A 26,738-nucleotide genomic window follows, 5' to 3' on the forward strand; every position below is an offset into this window, starting at 1 on the left:
AGGTCTTCAGTTATGTCTACATGTGCATAGCGGTGGTGTACAACAGGGAAACAGTATGTAATTTTCTCTATACTAGGCCTTCTAGTGCATGTTTCTGTTGCATGTTTTTTCTATAATTGGAGTTGTACAGCAGTATGTTCTTCAGGTGAAGCAAGTAGAAGGACTAGAGTGCATTTAAACTTGGTGGAAATGCAGTATAGGTAAAGGTAAATTAGGGAAAGAAAAATAAGTTCATTAGAAGCCTGTTTGTAATGTGTGTTTTTTCCCTCAGCTTTCACAGCCAGCCGTAAGCATTGATGGGCAGGTATCCAACCCCCCATCCACCAGCAGCACAGAGGTGAACTCTCAGCAGACTGTTCCAGAGCAGCAGCAGCTACCCTTGCAGGAAGTGAAAATGGATATTAAAACAGATGAAGGGGAACCAGAACAAACAGAGCTGCAAATGGAGGAGAAATCTGAGGTGAGATTGTTGGCCAGTTGTTGGGTAGAGTATCTTTATCTAGTGCTGCTAGATGCTTTCTGTTTCCATGCAAGCCATTCCTTCCAGAGTTCAATGAGAGCTGTAGGTGCTGCCTCCTGCTGCTATTTTGATTGTTGTCTTCCTCTACTTCTTCCTAAAGAAGGGTGTCTCTTTTCTGGTGAAATGGTGGTAGAAGCCAGTGGCCACAGAGAGGACCGTGATAATGTGTGCAGCTGTGAGGTTTTTTGGTGAATGCCAATGTAAGAGGGCACTCATGTCAGTCCTTCACATGTTATTGGCAGCTGTTAAATGTTAAAACAGCAGATATTGGGATGAGAGGAAATGGCCTCAAGTTGTGCCAGTGGAGGTTTTGATCGGATATTAGGAAAAATTTCTTCACCGGAAGGGTTATCAAGCATTGGAACAGGCTGCCCAGGGAAGCGGTGGAGTCACCATCCCTGGAGGTATTTAAAAGACATGTAGATGTGGTGCTTAGGGACGTGGTTTAGTGGTGGACTTGGCAGTGTTAGGTTTACGGTTGGACTCGATCTTAAAGGCCTTTTCCAACCTAAATGATTTTGTGATTCTGTATGTACATGATGGGCTGCTTTACTGGGCTCTGACAACTTGTCACTGAGGAGAGCTATGAGCGTGGCTGCCAGTAGTGTCATCCTAGCAGCCCCAGTATATGAGAGACTGTCAGACCTGCCTGAAGAGCTCAATAAGTACCTGTGTGTCTACTTGCAGCTCAGAATGGTTAGCAGCTCGTCGTTGCTACTACTGTAGTATTTAAAGATGCATTCTAGCACATCTGCTCAAGTTTTAGGCAACTTTTGACTACAAAGTAGATACCCTTAATCCTAGGAAAGAGTGGTGATCAGGATGGCAGACAGGTTTAAAGGACAGAAACGTGGATGGGTGACTTCACAAGACACTAAGTGACAGGCTCCAAACTACTTTCCAGGTTAAAGTAGAACCAGTTGTGGAAGAATGTAAACCAGACCCAATGGAGCAAGAAGAGAAGAAATCTGAAGTGAAGACTGAAGTACCAGAGGGGGAAGAAAGACCTACTACTCCAGCTACTCAGTCTTCTCCAGCAGCTGGGCAGTCTAAGAAAAAAAGTAAGCAGGAACACTGTTTTGACTGAAATTCACTGAATCTCCCTTTAGAAATCTTTGGGGGAAAAAACCCCAGGCTGTCTTCATTGATACTCAGTAGGTTTATATGGATTCTTCTTTGTGGCTTTTGGACAAAAATATCTAGTAATACATGTGCTCGTAATTGGCTCTGGGCAAGTTCTTTAAGACTTTAGTATTAGACATTAAGCCTTAGTAAAATTATCAATACAGTAGAGATTTGAAATACACTTCAGTTACAGATTTTCTAGACAAGTTTTTTTCTTGGGACCTCAGAGAAGGGCTGTATCTGGAATGTAAACTGGCTCTATTAAATATAGCAGTGTCTTCCTATGATAAAAACAAGATTCTCTTTAATATTTTGGCCATCTCCTTGTGTCCAGGTGATCATTTTAATATCCTCCTCAGAATTCAGTGTTGCAGAGGGTAAAGAAGCCATGCCAAGTACCTTAAACCCATTGTCTGTAGTCTTTTCCACAGACCTCACATTTTCCAGCAGGTTTCTTCCTTACAGTTGGTTCTGCTATCTTTCTAATGTTGATTGTTCTTCAAAGTTTTCAAGCCAGAGGAGTTGCGGCAAGCGCTTATGCCAACACTGGAGGCACTTTACCGTCAGGATCCAGAGTCTCTTCCATTTCGACAGCCTGTGGATCCCCAGCTACTAGGAATTCCTGTGAGTGTCTTAGCGAGATACTTTCCTGGCTTCAATTTAAAACTTCTGTATTATGACACACCTGTTTGAGAACAGCTTAACTCTGTCTTGTTAACATTTTTATATTGATGCATTAGGCAGTGGAACACACAATGTCTGACTTGGGAAAGTTTGGGTTTTTTAAAAAGTTTGTTCAGTTCTGTGTTCCTTTTGATAGGTAAGCAGGTGTCCCACACACTGAAGTGATTACCAACAGATCCCCAGTGCTGTGTGGGCTTTTTGTGGATGTTGCTTCATGTTGTGATGCTTCTATTGCTGAATTCCATAGGTGTTCCTCATCATATATAAAACTTGGCTGAATATGTGAGAAAATAAGTAGATCAAGGCCACTTTAAAAAAAAAACCAAAAAAAAATCCATCAATGATTATTAATCTGTTAGAAGCAAGGAAGAGACTATTCAAGTTACAGTTTTTGCTTAGGTCAAATTTTCTGCTTGTTTTAGAATTGTCTTCAGAAGACATTACTATCCTTCAAGGATCTGTGTTTTAAACTCTCTGGACTGACCACACAAGTTTACTATTTATATACAAATATGTAGACATAAAAGTCCTACTTGGGTGCTTTGGGCAACATTTTTTTGCCTGAAAGGTTTTTTTTGTTTGGTTTTGGCATGGGGTTTTTTAGGATAGATACTACAAAAATTCAAGGCCTCCTGTATTGTAAGCAGGCATAAATATTGTTAATATGCTTTAACAAGCTCTCAATTGGCTGTCATATTCTGAGGACTTTTGTAGGAGAAGTGGTCCCATAACTGATGAGGGGGGTTGGAAAAGGCATTCTTTAGAGGAGACGTGGTATCTTTTATCATCTAGTAAAGTTATTTCTTTTTGTTTATTAGGTTGTGTGGTCTACTAAAAACAGTTGCTTTCTATTAATGCTCTTGTGTATATCCTCAGATTGCAGTGGCTGCAAAAACATTGCTGTTTCCTACTTTCTGTAATAATTGTTTTGCTGACTAAAATTAGAGTGGCTTCATTTCATCAGGAGCGGAAGAGCAACAGAGCCTGAGAAATAAAGGAATGATGAAAAGAAAGCACTGGGGAGTGATATGGTATTACTTGGAGATTTCATTGTATGTGACAAGCGGTTTGACAATGAAGTCAGAGGAACCTGTTTTTCTTGTACTGCAGAAGAATTTATATGCTGAGAATGCACATGCTGTCGTGTCACAACATAGTTCTGTAGTAGTGTTTTGATACACTGTGTATTCTTGCAGGATTATTTTGACATAGTGAAGAACCCCATGGACCTTTCTACTATCAAGAGGAAGCTAGACACAGGACAGTATCAGGAACCGTGGCAATATGTAGATGACATCTGGCTCATGTTCAATAATGCCTGGCTGTATAACCGCAAAACATCTCGGGTATATAAGTACTGTTCCAAACTGGCAGAGGTGTTTGAGCAAGAAATTGACCCAGTTATGCAAAGTCTTGGTTATTGCTGTGGAAGAAAGGTAAGAAAATAAGTATTTCTAGTCTACTGCTTGCTTCCTGGTATTGAAGGGGGAAAAATACAACAGTTGCAGTTGTTAGCAGTTACAGTGTGTCAAAAACTTTGAAAGTTTACCAGGTTTTAGCAACCCTGAAGTAATCTGATTTTGAGATTTTTATGGATCTTCTATCTAGTGCTTAAATCATCTATTTGTATATAAGCCATTGGGGAGAAAAAGTCAGTAACTGAAAGCTTATTTTGATTAGGGCAAACCCGTTTGCTATTGCAAATTAAACAGATGTGGTTTTGTTACTGCAGAAGAAGTGCTCGCTATTTCACTGTATATTGAGACTGTGTATTTCATTTCCATTGTCTTGTTTTGATATGCTTTCTGTCTTTGGAGAAGAGCTAACTTGAGAATAACAGTCCACTGAACATTTTTTATGACTAGCACTTCATACATTTGCTGTACTGTGCGATCTGTGCACAGAATAAGGTGGAAATGATCATTGTCTGGGTCACGCTTGCTTCCCATGGAGAGCAAGTGAAAACATGTATGAGTACTAAGACAACCCATTCCTCTTTGCAGTTGGAGTTCTCGCCACAGACTTTGTGTTGCTATGGCAAACAGCTGTGCACAATCCCTCGAGATGCCACTTACTACAGTTACCAGAACAGGTAAGGAAAACTCACTTGGTGCACTTTTGTGCATGCTGCAATCAATCTGTTAAAGGCATGCATGCATTTACATATACACCCTCTTTATATGTGTACTCCTTTGTGTTTTAAGATAAAAATTTGCTGGAAGTGCCCTTGAATAGTTTACATTGTGTGTTAATGATTTCTTTCTGCAAAAGTTCACTGCAGCCTTTGCTCTTCCTCTCTTGTTTGCAGAAACGTGATGTTTTACTAAATTTTTATCCTGCAGTTAATTAAATCTTCAGTTATCTACAAATCATATATACAAGTCTGTTGTCTTTGCTTCCTACTATACAGCAGTATTTTTCATGCAGAACACTGAGTAAACTATGCAGCAAGTATATTAATGCTCGTAATACATATTATACTCGGCAAGTCTTTGTTTTTCTCATGATGTTAACACTGAAGAGCAAACTTAGTTTTGTGATGCAAATCTTCATTGGAAGATCTGTGTATTGAGATATTCAGTAGATTGATGCTTGCTTTTTCTCCCGAAGTTTCCTTAAGGGAGTTGTCTTGCAGTAGCTGTCAGCAGCTCTGTAAAGTGTTGTCACTTCTACAGCTCTTTTGAATAATTTTTTTTTTTTACTTGGGGTTTATTAAAGGATTTAAATGTATTTGACTTCTGAAAGAAAGTTTCTTGCTAGGCATCTCTTTGGAAGCGAGGCAGGAAGAAGCAGGGAAATAGGTGCTTGAACACTCCCATATCCCCCTGCCTGTCACCAGAATGCACCTGTTAGAGCAGAGGGCTGGTTACCTCCAAACTATGTCACCTCCATCAATTTAGTTCCTGCGCTCCATTCTTTCCAATGCCTTAAACAAAAAAACTGGGAACAACAAAACCACTAAAGCTGTTACCTGAAAGCCAGGAAGTTTTTGTAAGAATTGCATTTTTCTTAAGCACCTGGTCAGGTGAAAACAACCAAAGAGCTACAGGAGTTATATCTTAACCTTCTTAGGCTTCATAAGGGTTTATAGCAATGAATGGAGGTTTTTAGGAGTGAAGAAGTAGAACATAAGCTTATAGTATCCCATAACTGTTGTAGTTTTAGACTTGTATAGTTAGAGCTTTTCATATCATGTCAGTATCTTCTGCTTACGTTTATCTATGTGCAAGTGCTAGATGGACCAAAAGACTACTATTCAAAAATCTGACATGCTTTACATGTTTTCAAACATTAGAAGGGAATGTTTGCACTATTAACAGGTGCATAGGTGTGACTTGTAAATTGTTATTTACACACATACATATATATCTATAGACTGAAATGTACAATTCCAGAAGCACTGTCCTCTGTATTAGATGAAAACTGGGAGAGAGGGTTAAGAGACCTGTCTTTTTAGTGTAACAGCTGCTATAGTGTTGGTTTGTGTGGCTTTATTATAAACTTGTTTTAATTTTCTTTTATTTATTTTTAGATGTCTTGTGCACTCAATTAACATGCCTTAGTAATGGAGAGGCCACAGTTCTAGAACATTTTTGAGGGCTGGGGTAGAATCTTGAATTAATCACTATTTTATTCAAGTATAAATGAAATCTTTCTCTGTAATCCTTGCTGTATTTGATGCTTGGACTGTTGTACACTCAAACTGGGCTATGGCAGAATTATATCAATGTACAGCATTATGTGTGTAGTTAATGTTAGGTATTTAGTTAACATACAGTTTGACAGTTCTATAATTAATGTCTGTAAGATTTTTGAGGACAGATTTTATTGTTCTTGAAGCTTCTGATGTTTAGCTTTCCCTTTCAACTGGGAGAGAATCCTGTGGCCTTTCAGCATTTATACATTTAAGATGGAAGACTATCCCCCTTCCATTGATCTCCTGCAGATCCTCCTGCCAACAGAACTGCTGTGCTGATGTACAAGTCAGAGTAGCAGTTCTTCCTTCCTGCTGTTCTTTCCCCTTTCTCATTTTAATTCTTTGCTGTACGTGGCATGGATTATTAAAATGAAGAGGGTATGGGTATGCTAAAATGGAATACTCGTGTTTAATTTGCTTTAATCATTTGCTGCTTGTGAACCCATTTGAGAGATTTAATGCTAATCTGTGCTTTGCCTTGGCTTTCTGCTTTGTGTTGTCTTGTCCTGCTTCTATGTTTTTGGTTTTGTCCTGCAAACCCCTGTTTCTTTGTTCGTGTGTGTGTTATTTTTTTATTTCTCCTTCATGCTTGTCATTGTCTGCACTTGGCTTTGATTGCGCAAAAAAAAAAAAAAAAAACAAAAACAAAAAACCAAACCAACCAAACACAATGTGGGGCCCATAAATCTGCATCATTGAATATCCTTGTCGCCGTTGATGACCTGCTCTCTGCTCCTGTCCCTTCCTTGGCCTGCTGTGATTGGTGGCTCCGTTGCTTGACTTGGGCTGTGTTGTGTGGACGGAGCAGTTCACCCAAATATGGCCTTCTTGCTGACAGGTATCATTTCTGTGAGAAGTGCTTCAATGAAATCCAAGGGGAGAGCGTTTCTCTGGGAGATGACCCATCACAACCTCAAACGTGAGTTATTTGTGTTTGCTTAGGCTGTGCATTCATAAGCTGTATTATAGTCTATAGAGTTTTCTCAAAGAGAAGGAGTTTAGTTTTAGGTAACCCTTGCTGTTTGTAGGCCAGTAGAAGGTGGACCAGATACTCTTCAAAAAGCCCGGACTTGTGCTGTAGATTTTTTTTTTTTTTTCTTTAAAATCTGGACTGATTGAACTATAGTGTAAAATAAGCACTTAGTGCTTAAAATTGCAACTATACCAATAGAGGGGAAAGAAGAGAATTGCTTTTTGCGGGGGGGGGGGGCGGGGCAGGGAATGTGGAAGTATTCTACTGCAGAAAAATAACCATGCATGCCTGCAGGCAGGTAGGTGACAAACACAATTTGAAATAGTCAAATGTACCATTCTGTTTATAGACTGGCTATGCTATTAAACTTGTATTCAACTTCAGATTGTTTTTCATCCAAATCAGAAGCAGGGAACTTCCTTTTGCCATACAAATATTTTGCTGTTGGAATGCCATCTGCTTATGTGTGCAGTTGTTGAGGAGATCACAGTAAAAGGCAGTACATGAATTTAGTTGCCTTTTCCATGCTGGTGGCAAACTGTTGGGACAGTCTTTCATTCTGCTGTACCCTCCTTACACTTTCCCCCAAAAAATCTTGAAACAGAATTTTGGGAGACTAAGGAAGCCCTTGAGGGACAAATGAGTGCCAAGCAGTTACTCTTTGAGCTGCTGAAGAAAGCTCTTTGGGGGAGGGCATTGCAGGAACACTGCGGATAGAAGCAAGTGAGGAACTTGGGAAAGTCTGAAGCCAGGGGGAGAGTTGTCAAAGTTGGTCATGGGACAAACTGAGTTAACTTTCACTGGAAGTAGAAGTCATCTTTAGTGCATGTTAGCAAATCCTGGTTGCACTGATGGATGTATCTAGAACAGTAGTGAAAGAATCCATTGGGGCTTGGGAAGATGTAAGAGTACCTCTGCCTTTCTGGAAGGAAAAAGGAAGAAATAATGTTTCTATGTTGGTCAGTACAATGGGCCATGTCCCTGAGGATAGTATGGATTACTACTCTAGTATAAGCAAAGACCCAAAGTCTAATCAATATTGTCCAGTTTTGTTAATAGGAGATGTGGCATATGAAGTACGTATGAGAGAAGCAAGTATCTATATACTTGTAAATCTGTGTATAAATAAACATCAAATAAATTCATGTTTATATATAAAATTTTTGTTTAGCTGCTAAGAGAGTACCATCTTTCTCATACGTGTAAGTTGGAACGGTTTGCTACAAACCTTTGAGTCAGCGTAGAAGGCAGCATAGAGTGCTTTTGATTTTTACACTAGATTTAGAAACACAGGTGCTGGGTACAATTTTTTTTTTCCGATAATGAAAACAATCGAAAGCTCTTTGAACACAAGCAATGGTAAGAAAGTACTTTCTCTCCTTCTCAGAGAGGCATGTACTGATCTTATGTTATACAGCACCCTCTTCGGTGTAAATTCTCAGAGATCTAGGTATTGTATGATTGTTCTGGACTATTTTGAACCAGATTGGTGTAAAAGATACCCGGACCTCACTGTCAAAAACATGGAATTTCTAGCCTTGCAAATGCTGTGGAGAAGCTACCTTTCTCAGTAATCAAAAATAATTGGAATTCTCTGCCTTCAGACTATCAGAGAGGCATATCCAGTGGTCCTTTCCCTGTGAAATACTGATCAGACTGGCCCAGAACTTGATTGTCAGCAAGTTTTATGATTTATCCTGTAGTAAAACTGAATAAGGGAGCAATGTGGTTCTCTACAAGCTATTGTCCCATAGAAAAGAATGTTTTCCATGGGCAGAGTTAAGGGTGGCGTGTACTTTAGTTGTCTGTCACTTTTGTGAAATGCAACTCCTTTCCCTGCAGTGCCAGTGACTGTTTAAAAAAAATCTGCTTGCAAGTTTTGTCTTGGTGTGTGGATGTGTGTGGTATGGCATGAATGTATGTTGTCCTGTGTTAAAACTGAGTTTTATTGCCTGTTTCTCCGTAGCACGATAAACAAAGAACAGTTTTCAAAAAGGAAAAATGATACACTGGACCCTGAACTGTAAGTAATGCTGTCACACTTTGAATGTTCCTCATTTCATCGTAATTATTTTGTAAAAGACATGTCATTCATTCACTATCAGCTTTGTTTTTCAATGTTTTCCAAATTTCATGTAGCTCTATTAACTGGCAGGGGCTGCTCAGTAAGCAGTATATCTGGCATTCTGTGCTGAGAACCCAAACCACCACAGCTGTACTTGAGAAATACATAACGTTGAATGTGTGGGCCGAAATTATTGCATTTTGTTGTCTTGAATGTGGATTCCACAGAAGGATGAATGCAGATAACTCTGCTTTGAAACCCTGTTGTGGCAAATGCTCAAGTCTCAGGACTGATTTGAGTCATTTGGCAGTAGCTCTTTTGGTGCTGTTGGCTTTTCTAGTTGTCGTATTTTACAGGCAGCTGTAGTAGAAGGAAAAGTTGTTAAATTTCAACCAGCCGATTCTTCTACGCTGCTCTGGAAGCAGAACTGTAGACATTCAATAGAGTTATGATAGTGACTCAGCTGCTTTTCTTCGTGTTCCTGAGGGTTTTTTTGAAGCCACTTTACATGGTCCTGCATTATACACCTATACTGCTACTCTGCAAACATTATCTTCATTCTCAAATGAATGAGCAAAAAGGATTTGTATTCTTCCCACACCATCCTTCTAAGGCCATAAGGGTCAGCCAGTTGTTCTTTTGTTTTACAAGGGCTGTGGGAAGGAGAGAATAGTAACTTGATTCATAACTTCTCTTTCCCTTTGTTACAGTGAAGATACAGCCTAGTGCTAGAATACAAGCCTAACTTAACAGTATGATACCATATGCTCTACATAAATGACAGCTATTCATTCAAAGTCTCAGACTCTTATGAATAGACATGTTCAAAAGGAGTCATAATGTCCTGATACATGAAGCAACCTTAGGTATTTCTGAGAATTATATTCACCAATATGTGTGAAGTAGATCACATCACTTACCTCAGTTGTCCTTAAACCTCTGCTAGTCTTCTGAAAGTGACTTTCATACTCCTTGTGTTTTCTTCCTTCTCACCTTTCTGCAGTATATTTGCAATGTACCCCAGGCTTCAAGCATAGTGGGGCAACTAACAGCCAACTGTTTCTCCTGGTTCTTCACTTCTGACACCTGTGAATCCATTTTCCTCTCTTCATTATAGCAACAAGCAGTTTACAGATTTTACTGTTAGAAGGGCTTCACTTTAAAAAATGAGTGAAGTGGATGGCAGTAAGGCAAGGAAACAGTAATAATAATGTGTCCCTGACTTGAGCTGACAGATTCTTAATTGATTCTGGATGCTGTTCTCAGCATAGATGTGCCTTCTATGTTAAATAGGCTCAAGAGCCTAAGTGCTAGAACTCCTCTAATAAAATATTACAAAATATACAAGCAAGTAATGATACTACTAACCTTGCTTCCCTTACCCCTTTTTTTCCTTCTACAGATTTGTTGAATGTATAGAGTGTGGAAGAAAAATGCACCAGATTTGTGTTCTTCATAATGAGATAATCTGGCCTTCTGGGTGAGGAATTTCTCCTTCTTAAGTAGAGGGTATATGATAGATTTACTAGAGTTAATGCATAAACTTCCTTATACTGGTTATATTTAAAAGAGTGTCTAATGGAAGAATTTGCATTCCCACCTGAAAATTTTACAGAGTCTATAGGGTAACATTGAATTTAGACATCATATCTTACTGTGTTATGTGTGAAGTTGTTTCTAATCTTACATGTTTATAACATTCCTTTGTGTGGAAGAGGGCCGTTCAGCCTTATGTTTCAGCCTTTTATGTTTAAAGATACTAGTCCTTTGTGAGAAGATGTTTTTAGTTCTGGTAACAATTTCATACTGATCTATTTTCTGTACAAATCATATTGCTTTGTCATCTTCAAAAAAATTTGTAACTACAGAATTAAACAGGTGAAGTCAGTTTTTTGACCTTGGTTATCAGATTAAATCTGAAAAACAATCTTAGCTTTCTTTAGATACTCCATAGTTCTTGATCAACATACTGGTTTTTCTTCTGATTGCTTTAAAAGCTTTTTAAAGAAGCTGATAAATTATATGCAGATAAAGCTCTGTAAGAGCTTAAATGTTCCCTTTCTTGACAAGATAGCTATGACTTACCATTCTGTTGTCCCATCCACATTACTGCAGAATAGGGTAGATGTCCTGTAACTGAGGAAGAATCTGCCCATCATTTCATGCTAACAGTGTACTTGAGCGTTTAGAAAAAAAAAATCAGCCTTTTGCTTTATGTGTTGCGGTATCTCATCTTCATCAGAGACAACAGTTTGAGACTATTTGTTCCAAGAATACTTTAAGCCAAAATTGTTAGACCTGCAAGTGGAGACCCTGTTTCGTGGGCTTGCAGGTGGTGATGTGGGTGACTGACAGGAGGTGCACCCCCTGGAGCTTAGATCCTTCTCTGCAGCTCTGAAACAGTTGGGCCATTTCAGCTGGCACTGTTCTTTGTGCTGTCTTTTATTTCAAATTTCAGCTAAGGTATTTTCCAGACCAGATAAGATCTGGTGAAAGATTTTGCTTCTAATGATATGATGCTAAGGAACTTTATGGTCTGAGTTGGGGTGGTTTTTCACGTTCTCCTATTTTTGCTTCAGCTTTGTCTGTGATGGCTGCCTAAAGAAAACAGGACGAACCAGGAAAGAGAACAAATTCTCTGCTAAAAGTAAGATTCTGACACTTGCACCAATAAATCTTAAATAATTAAAGAATGGGGAAGGGGTGGGTTTTATGCTCGTTTTGCACTTTTTTCAGTTTTTTTGAGTTAAAGGAGGATACTTTTGCTCAGTTCTGCACATCAGTTCCGTGATGTTCAGAATGTTTGCATTCACAGGTGTTGTTGGTTAATAGTCTGTTGAAGAGGGTTAATGTACAGTTTTAGAGCACTGCTAACGCAAGATACACATCCTTTTATCTCAATGGCAGTATTAATAGCATTGGGAAATAGTTGCTGTGTGACTGCAGTCTGACTTAAACTTATGATAAAATGTTCAGGTCACTGTGACTACTGCTGCTCTTAAAAGCTTTGATGGAGGTAAAGGTTGCATCACCTGGTGACAAAACTCTATAGACATTTCCTCTTGATCAAGGCAGTTGATTGGAAGGCAGTGTAGGAGGAAATCTGTGCAGTCATTGTCCATCTGTTCTAAAGACAAAATAAGTCCCTCAGAAGCTTCTTAGGTTGGTGTACTTCTTACAGATAGTGAGTATCTACATTTCTGCTAAAAAACAAAAAGAAAAAACCCAGCCAGCCAATAGCATCAAGATTCAGCAAACCATTCAATGACTGGTTTCAACATCTGAATCTTTTTCCAAAATCAAAACTCCCTAGATTCACCAAGAATGCAGGAAGAACACAAGGGTTCTTATACAGTTTTTTTCAGTTTTTGTTTCTAGCAACCTGTATGTATTGCATACTTAATGTAGTATAGTGATGCTTTACTGAAAGGTGTCAAATTGGAAAAATTAAAAGCTGATTGGCAGATATGTAACTCTACCAGAAGTAATGGACAGCAGTGAGGCAAGCCCTGTTACACCAGAAGCCTTAAACTCCTTTTCAGCTCTAGGTTTTTGTCAGCTAATGTTACGCTTGTACTTCTTTTGTATGAAGATTGTTTGAAAATGAGAAATTTCTAAACTAACTACATTACTTGCAGATACAGTTGTATTTACTTGTTCTTTCCATTATTGAAATACATTCTTCTGGTAAGTGGAGAGACTAACTTGGCTAATGTGGCTATACTTCCAAATGCAACGTCTGCTCTTGAAGCTATGTCTGAGAGCAGTGTTTTGTAATCCAGTTTAAGTAACTAATAGCTCCTAGTCAGGAGGAGCCTTAATGGAGATTGACTTTTAAGACAGATAGAAATTGGGCTGAAATACATATTTTCTTCATTTAAATAACGTATAAATCACAAACGTGCCTGCAGGTGAAAAGCAGCTCACCCCATCTAGAAATGTTAGTGTTTAAAGATAAAGCTTTAATTTATGATAACATCCTGCATGCATTAAAAGTCACCTTTCATTTAACATCTGAATAATCACATTTGAACAGTTCAGTTTTGTATGTATTTAGAGCTGTATTTTTCTCCTGCAGGGTTACCCGCTACAAGACTTGGTACCTTCTTGGAGAACAGAGTCAATGATTTCCTAAGACGACAGAATCACCCTGAGGCAGGAGAGGTTACAGTTAGGGTGGTACACGCATCTGACAAAACTGTCGAAGTAAAACCAGGAATGAAAGCAAGGTATGTTCTTTCCATTTCTAATTTTGCTTTCTTTTGGGCGAGGTGGAAGCTATTTGAATTTACTTGTATGCTGCTATTTCGAAAAAACAGACTGTTGTATTCAAAACCTCACCACTGACCATTTCTTGACAAACAGATGTTACAGCAGCATATTAATTAGTTGTGATGAGCATCATCTTTTTCATAGTAAAAAGTGGATGCCTTGTATTTGAGTAGTCTGTAAGCATTTAGCTTTAAAATGGCACTAAAATTACACTTAGAGCAGCCTTCATTATTGTTGCCTTTACCTAGTGACATGTATTCTCCAACATGTGAATATATTTGGTATTCCTCTTTACCCTCTGTAATCTGCAGGTTTGTAGACAGCGGAGAGATGGCTGAGTCTTTCCCTTACCGAACAAAAGCGCTTTTTGCCTTTGAGGAGATTGATGGTGTAGACTTGTGCTTCTTTGGGATGCATGTACAGGAGTATGGCTCAGACTGCCCTCCACCCAATCAAAGGTGAGGAACTGCGTGAAAGTTTATTCTGTTTTGGTACCGTCTCAGTTGAGTGAACCTTCCAAAGTGCTGTATAGAGCTTCACTGTTGTATGTGTGAAGACTCAGTGCTGTTAGCTTCTAAAAACAAAGTTGCTTCTGTAGGGCATATGTCAGGTAGAGTTGCTTCTTACTGGGGATGCCGGCTGGCAGACAGTGTTGCCGCAAGGATCAGTTGTCAGTATTCTTGAGGAAGGGATTGGATAGTTTTAGAGAGATGAGGCTAGGATTAAAAGAAAGCTGAGTTTCTAGAGGTAAATTAGCATCAGAGGCTTTGAAGATTGCTATTGTACTGGATGCTTCAAATGTATAAAATAACGTGAATAAACTTGTAGAACTACTTTGAAATCTCTGCTTCTCATCATGCCTTTTTTGGTTTTTTTTAGGCGAGTGTATATATCTTACCTTGACAGTGTTCATTTCTTCCGGCCTAAATGCTTGAGGACTGCTGTCTATCACGAAATACTAATTGGATATCTAGAATATGTCAAGAAACTAGGGTAAGTCTTTTTTAATATTTTCTTCTGTGCAGCATTTATGCTAGGTAGTTCTTATTGCAAATGAAATTACTACATCCTATTGTTCAGAATATGGTGCCTAAATATCAACTGGTGATAGAATAACTTGGCAACAACTGTGCATAGTTGAAAAGGAGAAAAGACAAAAAGGGATTGCAGGCTTTTCAGGAGAGGCTTATGCTTCAGATATTTTTAGGTTTCCAAGCTTACGTAAAACTTCCTTAAGTCTAAGTAGAAAAAGTGAGCCTTTTTATCTGGACGATAAAAATTTTGCTGGCCTTGTTGTTAGTGCCATCTGGGTGTAATGCCACTGCTTTAATCAGGTCATTCCTTTAGGCAGGCAAGTAAGTTCCTACCCATGTTTGAAGGAGAAAGGTAAGTGTATTCTGTCTGTACTGATTAACTCTGTAACAGCTGTGTAAGGCCACGAAGAATTCTCTTACAGAATGAGTGGTTGAAATTGTGAGAAACTGAAAAGTTAGAGAAAGAGGAGAGTACTTGGGACAGCACAAAAGAGAACATGGAACAACTGAAGAAATGAGAAGGGTGGAAATTAAATGACCATGATTGCTGAAGTAGAAAAGGCAGTGAAGTAAACATCAAATCTATTGTCAAAGTACCTGCTGTAGCTTGGCAGAGTTATTCATGAAGAAATTGTTGGGGGCTATGTTTAGAGCAGTTGCATGGAGAAAAATTAGGGGAGGTGGGTGGTACTGTCTTCAGTATCTCAGTGAGATGATACATTCCTTAGTACTTCAAAGGCATACGTTAGGCTTCTTTCTGCCTTTTGTTGTGTATTTTCTAACCTGTGAGTCTGTAAAATTGCTGCATAGCACTCAGGCCTCAGTTTTACTTAATGCTGATTTCTGTGCTAATGGGTAACATCAGGTTCTCATTTTGGAAAAACAATATTGGTCACGCAGTATCATCTCTCCCTTCTCAGGCAGAAGGAATGACAACTGGCTGCAGTTCCCAGGGTTTGGGTAGGGTTCTGCAAAGCTGTTTCTCAACACGGCAAGGATGGTTATTTTTCTCTAACTTGAGATCTGATTATTCCTCCTACTGGAGTTCTTTTCAAAAATTAATAGAGAAGAACTGAGGATGAAGAAGTGATCTTTGTGGTATTATATTCTCTGCAGCTGCTACTATTTGGATGTCATCTGTCTTCATAGTACTTGGATTGTACAGCCAATAGCACAGGTTGACAGTGACTGTTTATTCCCAGATAGAATTGTGAAACGTTTTAAAATGGATCCTCAAAGTTAAAAACCAGTAGAAAAGTGAATTGCGTGTTTAAGTAAATCTGTCTTTAAAATGTTGCGAGATAAGGAATGACTGCACTGACTCAAGGAGAAAGAATTCTGGCTTTTACTGCTGAAATACCTAGTCTCCATTTTTCTCTTATTAGTTAATTGGGAGGTGGCAATTGCAGGTCTATATCAGGCTTTGATTTTTATCTAGACTGGAAAAATCGCACACTTCATAAACTACTCCACATATAGCACTGAATTTTAAAAAAATAGTGAAAAGATGGTAATGCTATCACATGAATGAAGCCGGAATGAGCACTAGAATTAAAATCTTGGAGAGCTATAATTATTGTCCATCTGGTAACACCAGCCAACTTTGTGGTGGCTCCATCTCGTGGCAGAGAGGAGGTCAAGCTCTAGTGTTAATTGTCAGAGCCCACATGTACTTTTTTTCTCTAACGATGCTAGGTATACTACTGGACACATCTGGGCGTGCCCCCCTAGTGAAGGAGATGACTACATCTTCCATTGCCATCCTCCTGACCAGAAGATACCCAAACCCAAACGACTGCAAGAGTGGTACAAAAAGATGCTGGACAAATCTGTGTCAGAGCGCATTGTCCATGATTACAAGGTTTGTTAAGTGTATGTTTGTATGGGGCGGGGGGGGGGTTGACGAGTCTTGTCTTGGTTTCTTCCTTGCCTTATGCATTGTGCCTGATTCTTGGAGTTTACTGTATTAGTTTTAAGTGAATTGAGCACTAAAAGTTTAGAGTTAAAATACATCCTCTTCAAAGCGTGTAGCTTCTGAAATCGTTCTAGCAAGAGATCTGAAATTATTCCTGTGCTGGTTTTGGCTGGGATAGAGTTAATTTCCTTCACAGTAGCTGGTGTGGGGCTATGTTTTGGATTTGTGCTGAAGACAGTGTTGACAACACAGGCATGTTTTCCTTATTGCTGAGCAGTGCTTACACAGAGTCAAAGCCTTTTCTGCTTCTCCCACCACCCTACCAGCAAGCGGGCTGGGGGTGCACAAGGAGTTGGGAGGGGACACAGCCAGGACCACTGTCCCAAACTGGCCAAAGGGATAACTGATGCAGTGTTAAATCTGCACTTAGAATGTGCTCTCATAAAATGCATTGAATATTAAGCTTTCCTTTGTTTGATCTGCTGGTGCCTTTTTTTATCGCTTACTGAAAAGGTTGTCTTTACTTATGTGACTTGTAATAGTGGTAACCAAGTGTTTTGCTCTTTTTTCAGGATATATTTAAGCAGGCAACGGAAGATCGTCTAACAAGTGCAAAAGAGCTACCTTACTTTGAAGGGGATTTCTGGCCTAACGTCCTAGAGGAGAGCATTAAGGAACTAGAGCAAGAGGAAGAAGAACGGAAGAGAGAAGAAAACACTAGTAATGAAAGCACAGATGTAAGAATGCTTCTGCTATTTCATAATCTAATGTAAAAGTTGTGATTACGTATGGCTAAAAAAAGAAGGGGAGGCCTAGGCGCTTTGGTTAACTGGCTTTTTCACCTTTCTAGCTTCACTCTAATATCAATTTCAATTTTACATTTTATAAATTAGAGCTGTTAAAATACCACTAAGCTACATTCATATGAGCAGTGGCTGTTCATACAGCTATAAACCTAACTAATTACCAAAGTCAATTAGACTGAACCAGCTGCTAGTTGACTATTTTGCTGCTGAAATCCAATTATTATCAATGTTCATGCTGCAATCTCAGCCTGACTTGGAAGCTTTTTCCTTAAGCTTTAGCTTTTGAATAGTGGCTAAGTCTTCTCTTTCTAACTTAGGTGTTATAATACCAAAATACCAATCATGTTCTGAGAAAGTAACAAGAGCGCTGTGATTTAGTAGTTTAGTCTGTGTAGGGTTTTTTTAGTAGAAAGCTTTAAGGCATTGAGGATCTGAAGTACAAATTACTGCTGAACTGTTGTTGGGCTGCTTAAACTAGAGAAATCTCTTGCTGGTATCCTGTGCAATTTTTTTGGAGAACGTGCAACAACTGTGCTTTCACGTTCCACAAAGAACAAAAAAAGGTATGCCTCTGAATTCAACAATAAATTTGAAGATGAACAGATGTAGAAATCATGCATCTGTCTATCCTTGGATCTTCAGAGCTTTTATGGAAGAGGTGGTGAATCTAGGATAAGGTTAGTAGTTTTGCTCACACAGTAGTACTTGTTAGTTAACTCTGTTTAAACACTGCTGCTTCGTCACCTTATTAGATACTAGATTTTTATTGGGGTTTAGGATTAATCTTTCTCCTAGAAGACCTTTGGATCAAAAAAGTTAGGTTTAACATTACAGCTAGAATTCACGGATCTCCTGTGCTGCTCTTTGCAATACCTCTTTTCAAGGACTTCAAATAAACTAAGTGCAAGAGTAACCTGAGAATTAGGCAATTTGATGCCAGATTTGCATTAACTAATGTCTGTCTTAGGAAGGTATTATTTAAAGTTTGTTTTCCGCTTGGCATAGCTGTTAAGTTCCTATCTCTCTAATACACCAGAAACTAGTCATGAGGAGTTGCCTAGGTCTGTGTGTGAGCTTGGTCAACACTTAGTTGATCCTTCACAGCAGTTTGGCCTCAAAACCCTGCGGTGGGGGAAGCTTGCAGCATACTGCTATTTAACCTTTATTATTAAAGATAGTTTTAACTCTTCATTGACCCCATGTTTCACTTCTTGAAAATGAGGCAATAATAAACTGTACTCTCAAATGAAGTGATAGCCATTCATGTTCACTGGAAATTTCCATCCTGTCAAAGTTATTTTAAGCTTAGGAAAAATGCTTATTTGGATAAGAATTGCTTTGATCCTTGATCATCATATGCTGTAGTGTTTTGAGGGGCCCTCTGAGAAGCACAGAGAGGAATAAACTGTTCTTTGCTAATTGATTATAATTGAAATTAAGCTGACTCGTTTTGTTCAACTGATGCAGGATATGACACAGGAGGAAGGTGCATACTAGAAATTACACTGCTAATGCCTTTTGGACTCAGAAGAACAGTTTCATACCAAAATCGGTTTAATGCAGTCTATTAAAAAATAAAAATCAGTCAGAGAGCTGTAACAAACTAAATCTAGGTGGATTAAGTCTGTCTTGCCTCTGGTTAGTGCAATATCAGTTGTACTTTTCAGTTATTTTTAGTTTTGAATTGCATTGGGAAGCCACCTGCTGAACCCTTTTGTGATTATCCATGAGGTTCTTCAGTGTTCAACTATAGCAAACGGGTTTCAGTAAATAACGTTTCCCTTGCACCTCCTGAGCGTTTATGCTTTTAATATTTTTAGAACTATGTATTGCTGATCTTGATATGTTCTAGAGTGATTCTAATGGAATTAATGTTTCAGGGGACCCTTGTTAAGTGTCTTCGGAGTAAATTTTTGTGAAGTGTGTTTTGTCCTGCAGTTATAGAAGATGTGCAAGCAATAAAATGTGTTGTGACTTAGATACCTGACATAAAATGCCTTTAAAAATTAATAGGTGAGCAAGGGAGACAGCAAAAATGCCAAAAAGAAGAACAATAAGAAGACAAGTAAGAACAAGAGCAGCTTGAGCCGTGGCAATAAGAAAAAGCCTGGCATGCCCAATGTGTCCAATGACCTCTCCCAAAAGCTGTATGCCACTATGGAGAAGCACAAGGAGGTAAGAGTTGATAGAATGAGAAATATTTATTTTACTCAAGTAGAGAGGTGTACAAAGCTTTGATACTTCAGAGTTGTGCCCTGTAAATTATACAGCTTTATCTGGAGAATTGAGTGAAACACTAGACAAGTACCAGTAAGTCTGGGCACTCTGCTGCGAGGGCATCAGGGATAAATACAACTGTGCTCGTACAGAACTTCCTAACAGTCTAGATGGTCACAACAGTTTTACTGTTCAGTGCAGCGCTCCTTACCTAATGCTTCTGAAGAAAGTGAACCTGCGGGGCAGCCAGAGGTTTGAAATTTCCCAGTCCTTACAAGCACACCGCCCTGGCAGCACAGCATTCAAGTGTTAGTTGGTCCTGGAATTGTACGTTCTGTGTAATGAAGTTTGGTGACCAAAACATCTTGATAAGTGCTGGCATATTAAGTCTTTCTACTTTTCAGGTCTTCTTTGTCATCCGTCTCATTGCTGGCCCTGCAGCCAACTCCCTGCCCCCCATTGTTGAGCCTGACCCACTCATTCCGTGTGACCTGATGGATGGGCGTGATGCTTTCCTAACACTTGCTAGAGACAAGCACCTGGAGTTCTCCTCACTACGAAGGGCTCAGTGGTCAACCATGTGCATGCTGGTGGAACTGCATACCCAGAGCCAAGACCGCTTTGTTTACACCTGCAATGAGTGCAAGCATCATGTGGAGACCAGATGGCACTGCACCGTTTGTGAGGTATGCTTGGTGAAGTTTTCCCTACTTGTGTCCCTGTATCTTTGTGCCCAGAGTGCTCTTTACCTGAACTAATTTCTCAGCATTAACTGATGGAAAAAGATCTGTACAGCTCATCCTCTGGCAGTTCAGAAAGAAAGGAGAGGGCACGTTTTCTGTAACAAGCCATTCTACTAGTCCACTACTTGGCGTGATTTTTGTCTTCTACTTTCAAGCTGTGGAGAACTGCAGTAGAAATGTATTTCTTGTAGTTCATTTAAGGTGCTGCTGCTTAAGCAGTTGGGAACTGTAGCAACTGCTTGAGCTGTAACGATAGGATCAGCTGATTTTTCTGAAGAGCACTGAATGCTGTCTTCCTCCAGAGTCAGAAGTGTAGTGCTGCAGTATTTCTGTAAATAGGGCTCTCCATTGGTTTACTGGCATAGAGGTTTTGCTATGCTAGAAGTCATATTCCTGTACTTGGGTGATTCTTCCACTACCCTGTTGTCTCTCTGTAGAATGCTGCAAACAGCATTTTTGTCTTCAGAAGTGTTTGCAATACCAGCGTGTTTGAAGATTGAGTCCAGTGGCCTGGGTCAGTGCTGTGCCCTCCAGAAGCTGGACTAACCTTGATTCTGGCTTGTAACTTAGTTTTTTTTAACCTGCTGGAAGTAAATGACTCTCAGATGCAGTTCTGAAAAGCTCTGATTAAAGTTGATGCTCCCATTTCCTTGTATATACCAGAAAATAAATTCTAAATTTCCTATGTATTAGTGAATCCTGAGGAGTCACATCTTTTTCTTAAAGATCAATTATTGAGCCCAAACTCGTGCTGTTGCTTTCACAGAATGTAAATGCTGTTCTGTTCTGTCAGCACACTCTGCTGTTTAATTTGCCTGAAAACTGAAAATGCAGCTTTTGTTCTCCTTTCTTCTTTGAAAATTGGTACCTCTCCTGCCACTCTTGCCCTCTTCTTTTGAAGCAGCAGCAGATGGGCAGCTGTTTGTTCCTTGCCTTTTTCTTCTCCTTTCCTATCAGGAAAGAAAGGGATTTTTCTGGCCCAGCTGAATAATGTGCGACTTAGTAGCTCAGAGCAAACTTGTTTTTCAAGCTACATGTATTTGTATAGATTTCAGACACCCTTAACACCCACATATTTTCCCTGGCTATAATTTGGATTTATTCCTTCTCTAGTACCTCAACATGGCATGAAAGATTGAGTTTTTCCCTAGAACAACAATTTCCCTGGAACAGACTGGGAGTAATTTGTTGAGGTGGCATGACATCATTTATTTATTGTATGGAGTTTCAGGAACACCGATAACTTTTTCCCTTCGCTGTCTTTCCAGGATTATGACCTGTGCATCACCTGCTATAACACTAAAAACCATGACCACAAGATGGAAAAATTAGGCCTCGGTCTAGATGATGAGAGCAACAACCAGCAGACTGCAACCACCCAGAGCCCCGGTGATTCCCGCCGCCTGAGCATTCAGCGCTGTATCCAGTCTCTGGTCCATGCCTGCCAGTGTCGTAATGCCAACTGCTCGTTGCCATCTTGTCAGAAGATGAAACGGGTTGTCCAACACACCAAAGGCTGCAAACGCAAAACCAACGGAGGGTGCCCCATCTGCAAGCAACTCATTGCACTCTGCTGCTACCATGCGAAGCACTGCCAGGAGAACAAGTGCCCGGTGCCCTTCTGCCTCAACATTAAACACAAGCTCCGTCAGCAGCAGCTTCAGCACCGCCTGCAACAGGCGCAGATGCTCCGAAGGAGGATGGCGAGTATGCAGCGGACCGGCGTGGTGGGCCAGCAGCAAGGGTTGCCCTCGCCCACGCCGGCCACGCCAACAACTCCGACAGGCCAGCAGCCCCCAACGCCACAAACCCCACAACCCCAGCCTCCGTCCCAGCCTGCCTCGCAGCCTCAACCGGCACCTCCCAACAGTATGCCGCCCTACACCATGCCGAGAACTCAGCCCCCCAGCGCTGTGTCCCAGGGCAAGGCAGGTGGCCAGGTGACTCCTCCAACTCCACCCCAGCCACCTCAACCACCAGTTCAGGGCCCTCCTCCAGCAGCGGTGGAAATGGCCATGCAGATCCAGCGGGCAGCGGAGACCCAGCGTCAGATGGCACAGGTTCAGATCTTCCAAAGGCCGATTCAGCACCAGATGCCCCAGATGCCACCTATGGGAATGAACCCTCCACAGATAGGCAGAGGTCCCGGTGGTCACATAGATCAAGGAATGGGGCCGGCGGGAATCCAGCAGCAGCCACCGTGGGTGCAGGGGGGCCTACCCCAAGCTCAGCTGCAGCCAGGAATGCAGAGGCCATCCATGATGTCAGTAGCCCAGCCGGGTCAGCCGATGAATATGGCACCTCAGCCAGGGATGGGTCAGGTACCTGGCGCTGCTCAGCCCAAACAACCCCCTCTGCCCCAGGCGGCCTTACAAAACCTACTGCGGACTCTCAGGTCTCCCAGCTCGCCCATGCAGCAGCAGCAGGTGCTTAACATCCTTCACTCCAATCCTCAGCTGCTGGCTGCGTTCATCAAGCAGCGGGCCGCCAAGTACGCGGGGTCCCAGAACCCCCAGGGCATGACGGGTCAGCCCGGCATCCCTCAGGGTCAGCCAGGCCTCCAGCCGCAGCAGGCCATGCAAGGGCAGCAAGGAGGGGTGCACCCCAACCCAGCCATGCAGAACATGAACCCCATGCAAGCCGGAGTGCAGAGGCCCAGCATGCCCCAGCAGCAGCCACAGCAGCAGCCGCAGCAGGCCATGGCTGGGATGAATCCTCAGGCGCAGCAGATGAATATGAATCACTCGGGGATGGCTCCCCAGTTCCGAGACCTCCTGATGAGACGGCACCAGATGATCGAGCAGCAGCGCCACCAGCAGCAGCAGCAGGGAGCAGGACCAGCGCTGGGGCCGGGGATGGCCAACCACAACCAGTTTCAGCAGCCCCAGGGCGTCGGGTATCCCCAACAGCAGCAGCAGCAACAGCAGCAGCGAATGCAGCATCACATGCAGCAGATGCAGCAAGGAAACATGGGACAAATAAGCCAGCTTCCGCAGGCGATGAGTGCGGAGACGGGAGCCAGTTTGCAGCAGGCTTTCCAGCAGAGGCTACTTCAGCAGCAGATGGGCTCCCCAGCTCAGCCCAATCCTATGAGCCCCCAACAGCACATGCTCCCCAATCAGGCCCAGTCCCCGCACCTCCAGGGCCAGCAGCTCCCTTCATCGCTCACCAATCAAGTGCGTTCTCCGCAGCCTGTACCCTCACCGCGGCCCCAGTCCCAGCCCCCCCATTCCAGCCCATCCCCTCGGATGCAGCCGCAGCCTTCTCCGCACCACGTCTCCCCGCAGACCAGCTCCCCACATCCAGGACTGGTAGCTGCCCAGGCTAACCCCATGGATCAAGGGCACTTTGCCAGCCCGGACCAGAGTGCAATGCTTTCCCAGCTTGCTAGCAATCCCGGCATGGCAGGCCTCCATGGTACAAGCGCCACGGAACTGGGGCTCAGCTCCGAGAACTCGGACTTGAATTCAAACCTTTCACAGAGTACACTAGACATACACTAGACACATTGTAGCATTTTGGGAGCAAAAAAAAATTAAAAAAAAAAAAAAAGAAAAGAAAAAACTTATTTTCTCAAGACTTTTTGTACTGAAGACAAATTTTTTTGAATCTTTCTTAGCTAAAACAACATTTTTCCCTGGGACACATCTGAACTCTGCAGCAGTAGTTTGTGGTTTTAAAAACAAACCAACAACGAACCTGAGGGACAGTAGAGTACAAAGAATATATTTTTGTTATGGCTGGAATCATAACCAGTCCTTTTTCTTGGTTTTTTTTTTTCCTCGTGTGCGTTGGGGAGGTCAGGGGAAGAGGGTGGTCTTTTGGCTGTTCACCAAAGGATGCCCTCCTCATGCCTCCAATAGGTTTTATTTTTTTTTAAATTAATGAAAATATGTAATATTGATAGTTATTATTTACTGAGGCAGATGGTAAACATTTTCCCTATTCTGGTTTTTCTTCATGTCACTGCAAAAAAACACAACAAAAACAGAACAAAAAAAAAAACCCACAGGAGAACCTTTTCCTAAAACCGGAGGACAAAAGGGGTTAATGTTGCTTTAAAAATACATTACATATATAAATATATATATATAAAAATAAATACCAGTCTTTTCCTCTTTGGTTGGAAATATGTCAATTCTTTGAAAAATGTAAAAATATTAAATAACTCAGTCCCCTCCTGAAGTCTACTTTTGTCCTCCAAGAATTTTCTATACAAGAGTCTGAGCTTAAAAAAACTTCAAGTATTAAAATAATTTGTACATGTAGAGAGAAGACAACATTTTTGCAAATACACAGGGGCAGCTGCCAAATGGATGTAGTATATATATTGTGGTTTCTGTTTTCTTGAAAGAATTTTTTTTGTTATTTTTACATCTAACAAAGGAAAAAAAAATAAAAAGAGGGTAAGAAACAGTTCCAATGGGATGATTTTAACCTGAGAAAAAGTCCCTGGGTTTTCTTCTTTATGCTTGCTTTTTCTCTCCCATGCCCCTTTCCCACCCTCTCCCACTTTCTGTAAAACTTGAAAATAGAAAGCAAAAAACCCTCAAATGTTGTAAATCATGCAATTAAAGTTGATTACTTATAAATATGAACTTTCGATCACTGTATAGACTGTTAAAAATTGATTTCTTATTACCTATTGTTAAATAAACTGTGTGAGACAGACAGCCTGTTTTTAATGTTTCCCTTCTCTCCCACATGTGTTGCTTGTTCTTAAAATGGTGGGGGTAGCAGAATATATGCTACTTCAAATGTTGGCTATTTAGATGTCGGAGAGCTATTTAATGTATATGACTGTTTTAAAATGCAAATCTCTAATAAGGGACGTGGAGTAATAATTAGTCTTCTAAATGGACACTTTTGGTACAACTCAGCATTCGCGTTTGTTCCTGGCATGTATCTTACCAAAGAAAAGAGGTCTGACCTCGACAGTTGTGCCAGTCATCTGTACCCCACCCTGCTCACACAGCCTGGGAGCAGCTGATCTTCAAAGGACCTATTTTGCATTTTGAAATGAGAACTATTGTTTGGATATGTGATATTAAAAGATCCTATTTCACTTGGAATATATTGTACACCTTTTGGCACTGACGTGTGAGCATGAGGTAAGCTTGTGTGCATGTCCCACAGACACTGCAGCGAGACGGCGCCTGGGTGCCCCGTCACCCCCGTGTTGAATCTGGTTGATCTGCCAGCCATAGGGCATGTGGTTGGTTACCGTATATTATATATATCGGGGGGATTTCCTGAACAGAAATGCTTCAGCTGTGGAGCGCGGGTAAGGAAACCCAGTTGCGTGCTGCCCGTAGCTGTGTGCACATGGAGTTAAATCCCATCATGCGAGAACATGTCGGGTGTTGTGCGCTGGCTGGGCACCCACCATGTATGCGCCTGGTCCATTGAGGGCTTCCCAAAATCCAGCCTTATTCTGTGTGTGTATATACAGTGCTGGTGCCTAGGGAATAACTTGTACCAGGCATTACGCACCTGGAAGACCCAGATGTGACCAGAGCACACCATCTGCGTAACGCCAGCTGTGTTGTGAGCATCACTGCACCCACAAAGCCCAGACCAATAACACCGTGAGCAAGCTGCCCTCAGGAGACTGCTGGTGGAAGATGATGGAGGGGGAGCCTGGATGGATTTGGGAGCCCCAGCCCAGTGCCAAACAAAAGCAATGGTGTATTGCAATGTGAACGGCTGTTAGAGGCTGTTAGAAAATGGGAGTGAAATGCTTGATACTTGGATATAAACACAAGCAGGACCATGAACCTTGTATTATAAAAAGGTTTTTGGTAGCAAGCCATCAGCAAGATGGTAGAAAGTTTTGGGAGGCTTAAGGAAAGCAGCACTGTGCTTTGGTATTCTCCCTTAGGTAATCCTCATACCGATCACCCCTGGGGGGGTGGAGACCAGCTCTGCACCAAGCCCACAATTCCCGCTGCTTTGGGTGGGAGTGCTGTTGACCTGCTCTAAAGGGGAGCAGAAAACAAAAAACCACATGCTGAATGCCAGGGCAGCCGCCTGGGATGGTTAGATTTGTTCTCCATGCCAATCGTGGCAAGCTTTCCTCTTCCTTCCCCCCACCCAAGCAAAGCCTAGTTTTAGCAAAGCCTTTCAGTCCTGGGGGGCTTCTCAGGATGGAGTATAAATAAAATTCCTTCTGACCGCATGCTGGCTAGTGAAGCGTAAAGTGTGCCCAGCTTTCTGACTTGCATGCTTTTCGTGCATCCCAACTCGGCACGCGGCTTTTATTTGTGCCTGTATGTTAGCACACAAAGTGTGTCTTGAATTTGTCCTGGCCTGCAGGGGAGCATCTGACCCACGCTGAAGTGGGGAAGCCTCGAGACCTTGCAGAGCAGCTTGGATTCAGAGAGCTACAGGTCTTCTGACTTTGAATGCCAACCTAGTGACTTGCTTAAAAGATGTCACGAGGCACTTTAGGTGACAGCACAGCTGCTTTGTCCCTCTTTGTAGATGCTGTCTCTGAGCCAAGTTCAAATGTTTTATTGACATGGTGTGGATGATCAATGGTCTTGAATTCACATGGGGTTCCTTTCTCCTGCATCCCTCCACCTCTGCTTTCCCTGATTCTACTGAAGAACCAGAACCCACCTGTTGGGGAAATAGTATGGCTGACTGGGGAACTGGTAGGACTTGAGGACAACAACAAAATTAGGA

At 41.5% G+C, this 26,738-nt stretch overlaps 1 protein-coding gene across 1 annotated transcript in view; it reads left to right on the forward strand.

The window, feature by feature from the left end:
• Positions 1-25,123, forward strand: part of EP300 (E1A binding protein p300) — a 65,786-nt gene extending 40,663 nt beyond the window's left edge. The window contains exons 15-31 of the mRNA XM_052788970.1: positions 272-460; positions 1,425-1,581; positions 2,151-2,269; positions 3,526-3,765; positions 4,333-4,421; positions 6,865-6,945; positions 8,966-9,022; positions 10,467-10,544; positions 11,644-11,711; positions 13,143-13,293; positions 13,648-13,794; positions 14,216-14,329; positions 16,066-16,231; positions 16,858-17,022; positions 19,105-19,266; positions 19,713-19,994; positions 21,320-25,123. Of these exons, the coding sequence (XP_052644930.1) occupies positions 272-460; positions 1,425-1,581; positions 2,151-2,269; positions 3,526-3,765; positions 4,333-4,421; positions 6,865-6,945; positions 8,966-9,022; positions 10,467-10,544; positions 11,644-11,711; positions 13,143-13,293; positions 13,648-13,794; positions 14,216-14,329; positions 16,066-16,231; positions 16,858-17,022; positions 19,105-19,266; positions 19,713-19,994; positions 21,320-23,554 (4,500 nt within the window). The 3' untranslated portion in view covers positions 23,555-25,123. The remainder of the gene's footprint in view (positions 1-271; positions 461-1,424; positions 1,582-2,150; positions 2,270-3,525; positions 3,766-4,332; positions 4,422-6,864; positions 6,946-8,965; positions 9,023-10,466; positions 10,545-11,643; positions 11,712-13,142; positions 13,294-13,647; positions 13,795-14,215; positions 14,330-16,065; positions 16,232-16,857; positions 17,023-19,104; positions 19,267-19,712; positions 19,995-21,319) is intronic.
• Positions 25,124-26,738: the final 1,615 nt, after the last annotated feature.

The sequence above is a fragment of the Harpia harpyja genome, chromosome 6 (assembly GCF_026419915.1).
Source record: "Harpia harpyja isolate bHarHar1 chromosome 6, bHarHar1 primary haplotype, whole genome shotgun sequence".
In the NCBI taxonomy this organism is placed as follows: Eukaryota; Metazoa; Chordata; class Aves; order Accipitriformes; family Accipitridae; genus Harpia; species Harpia harpyja.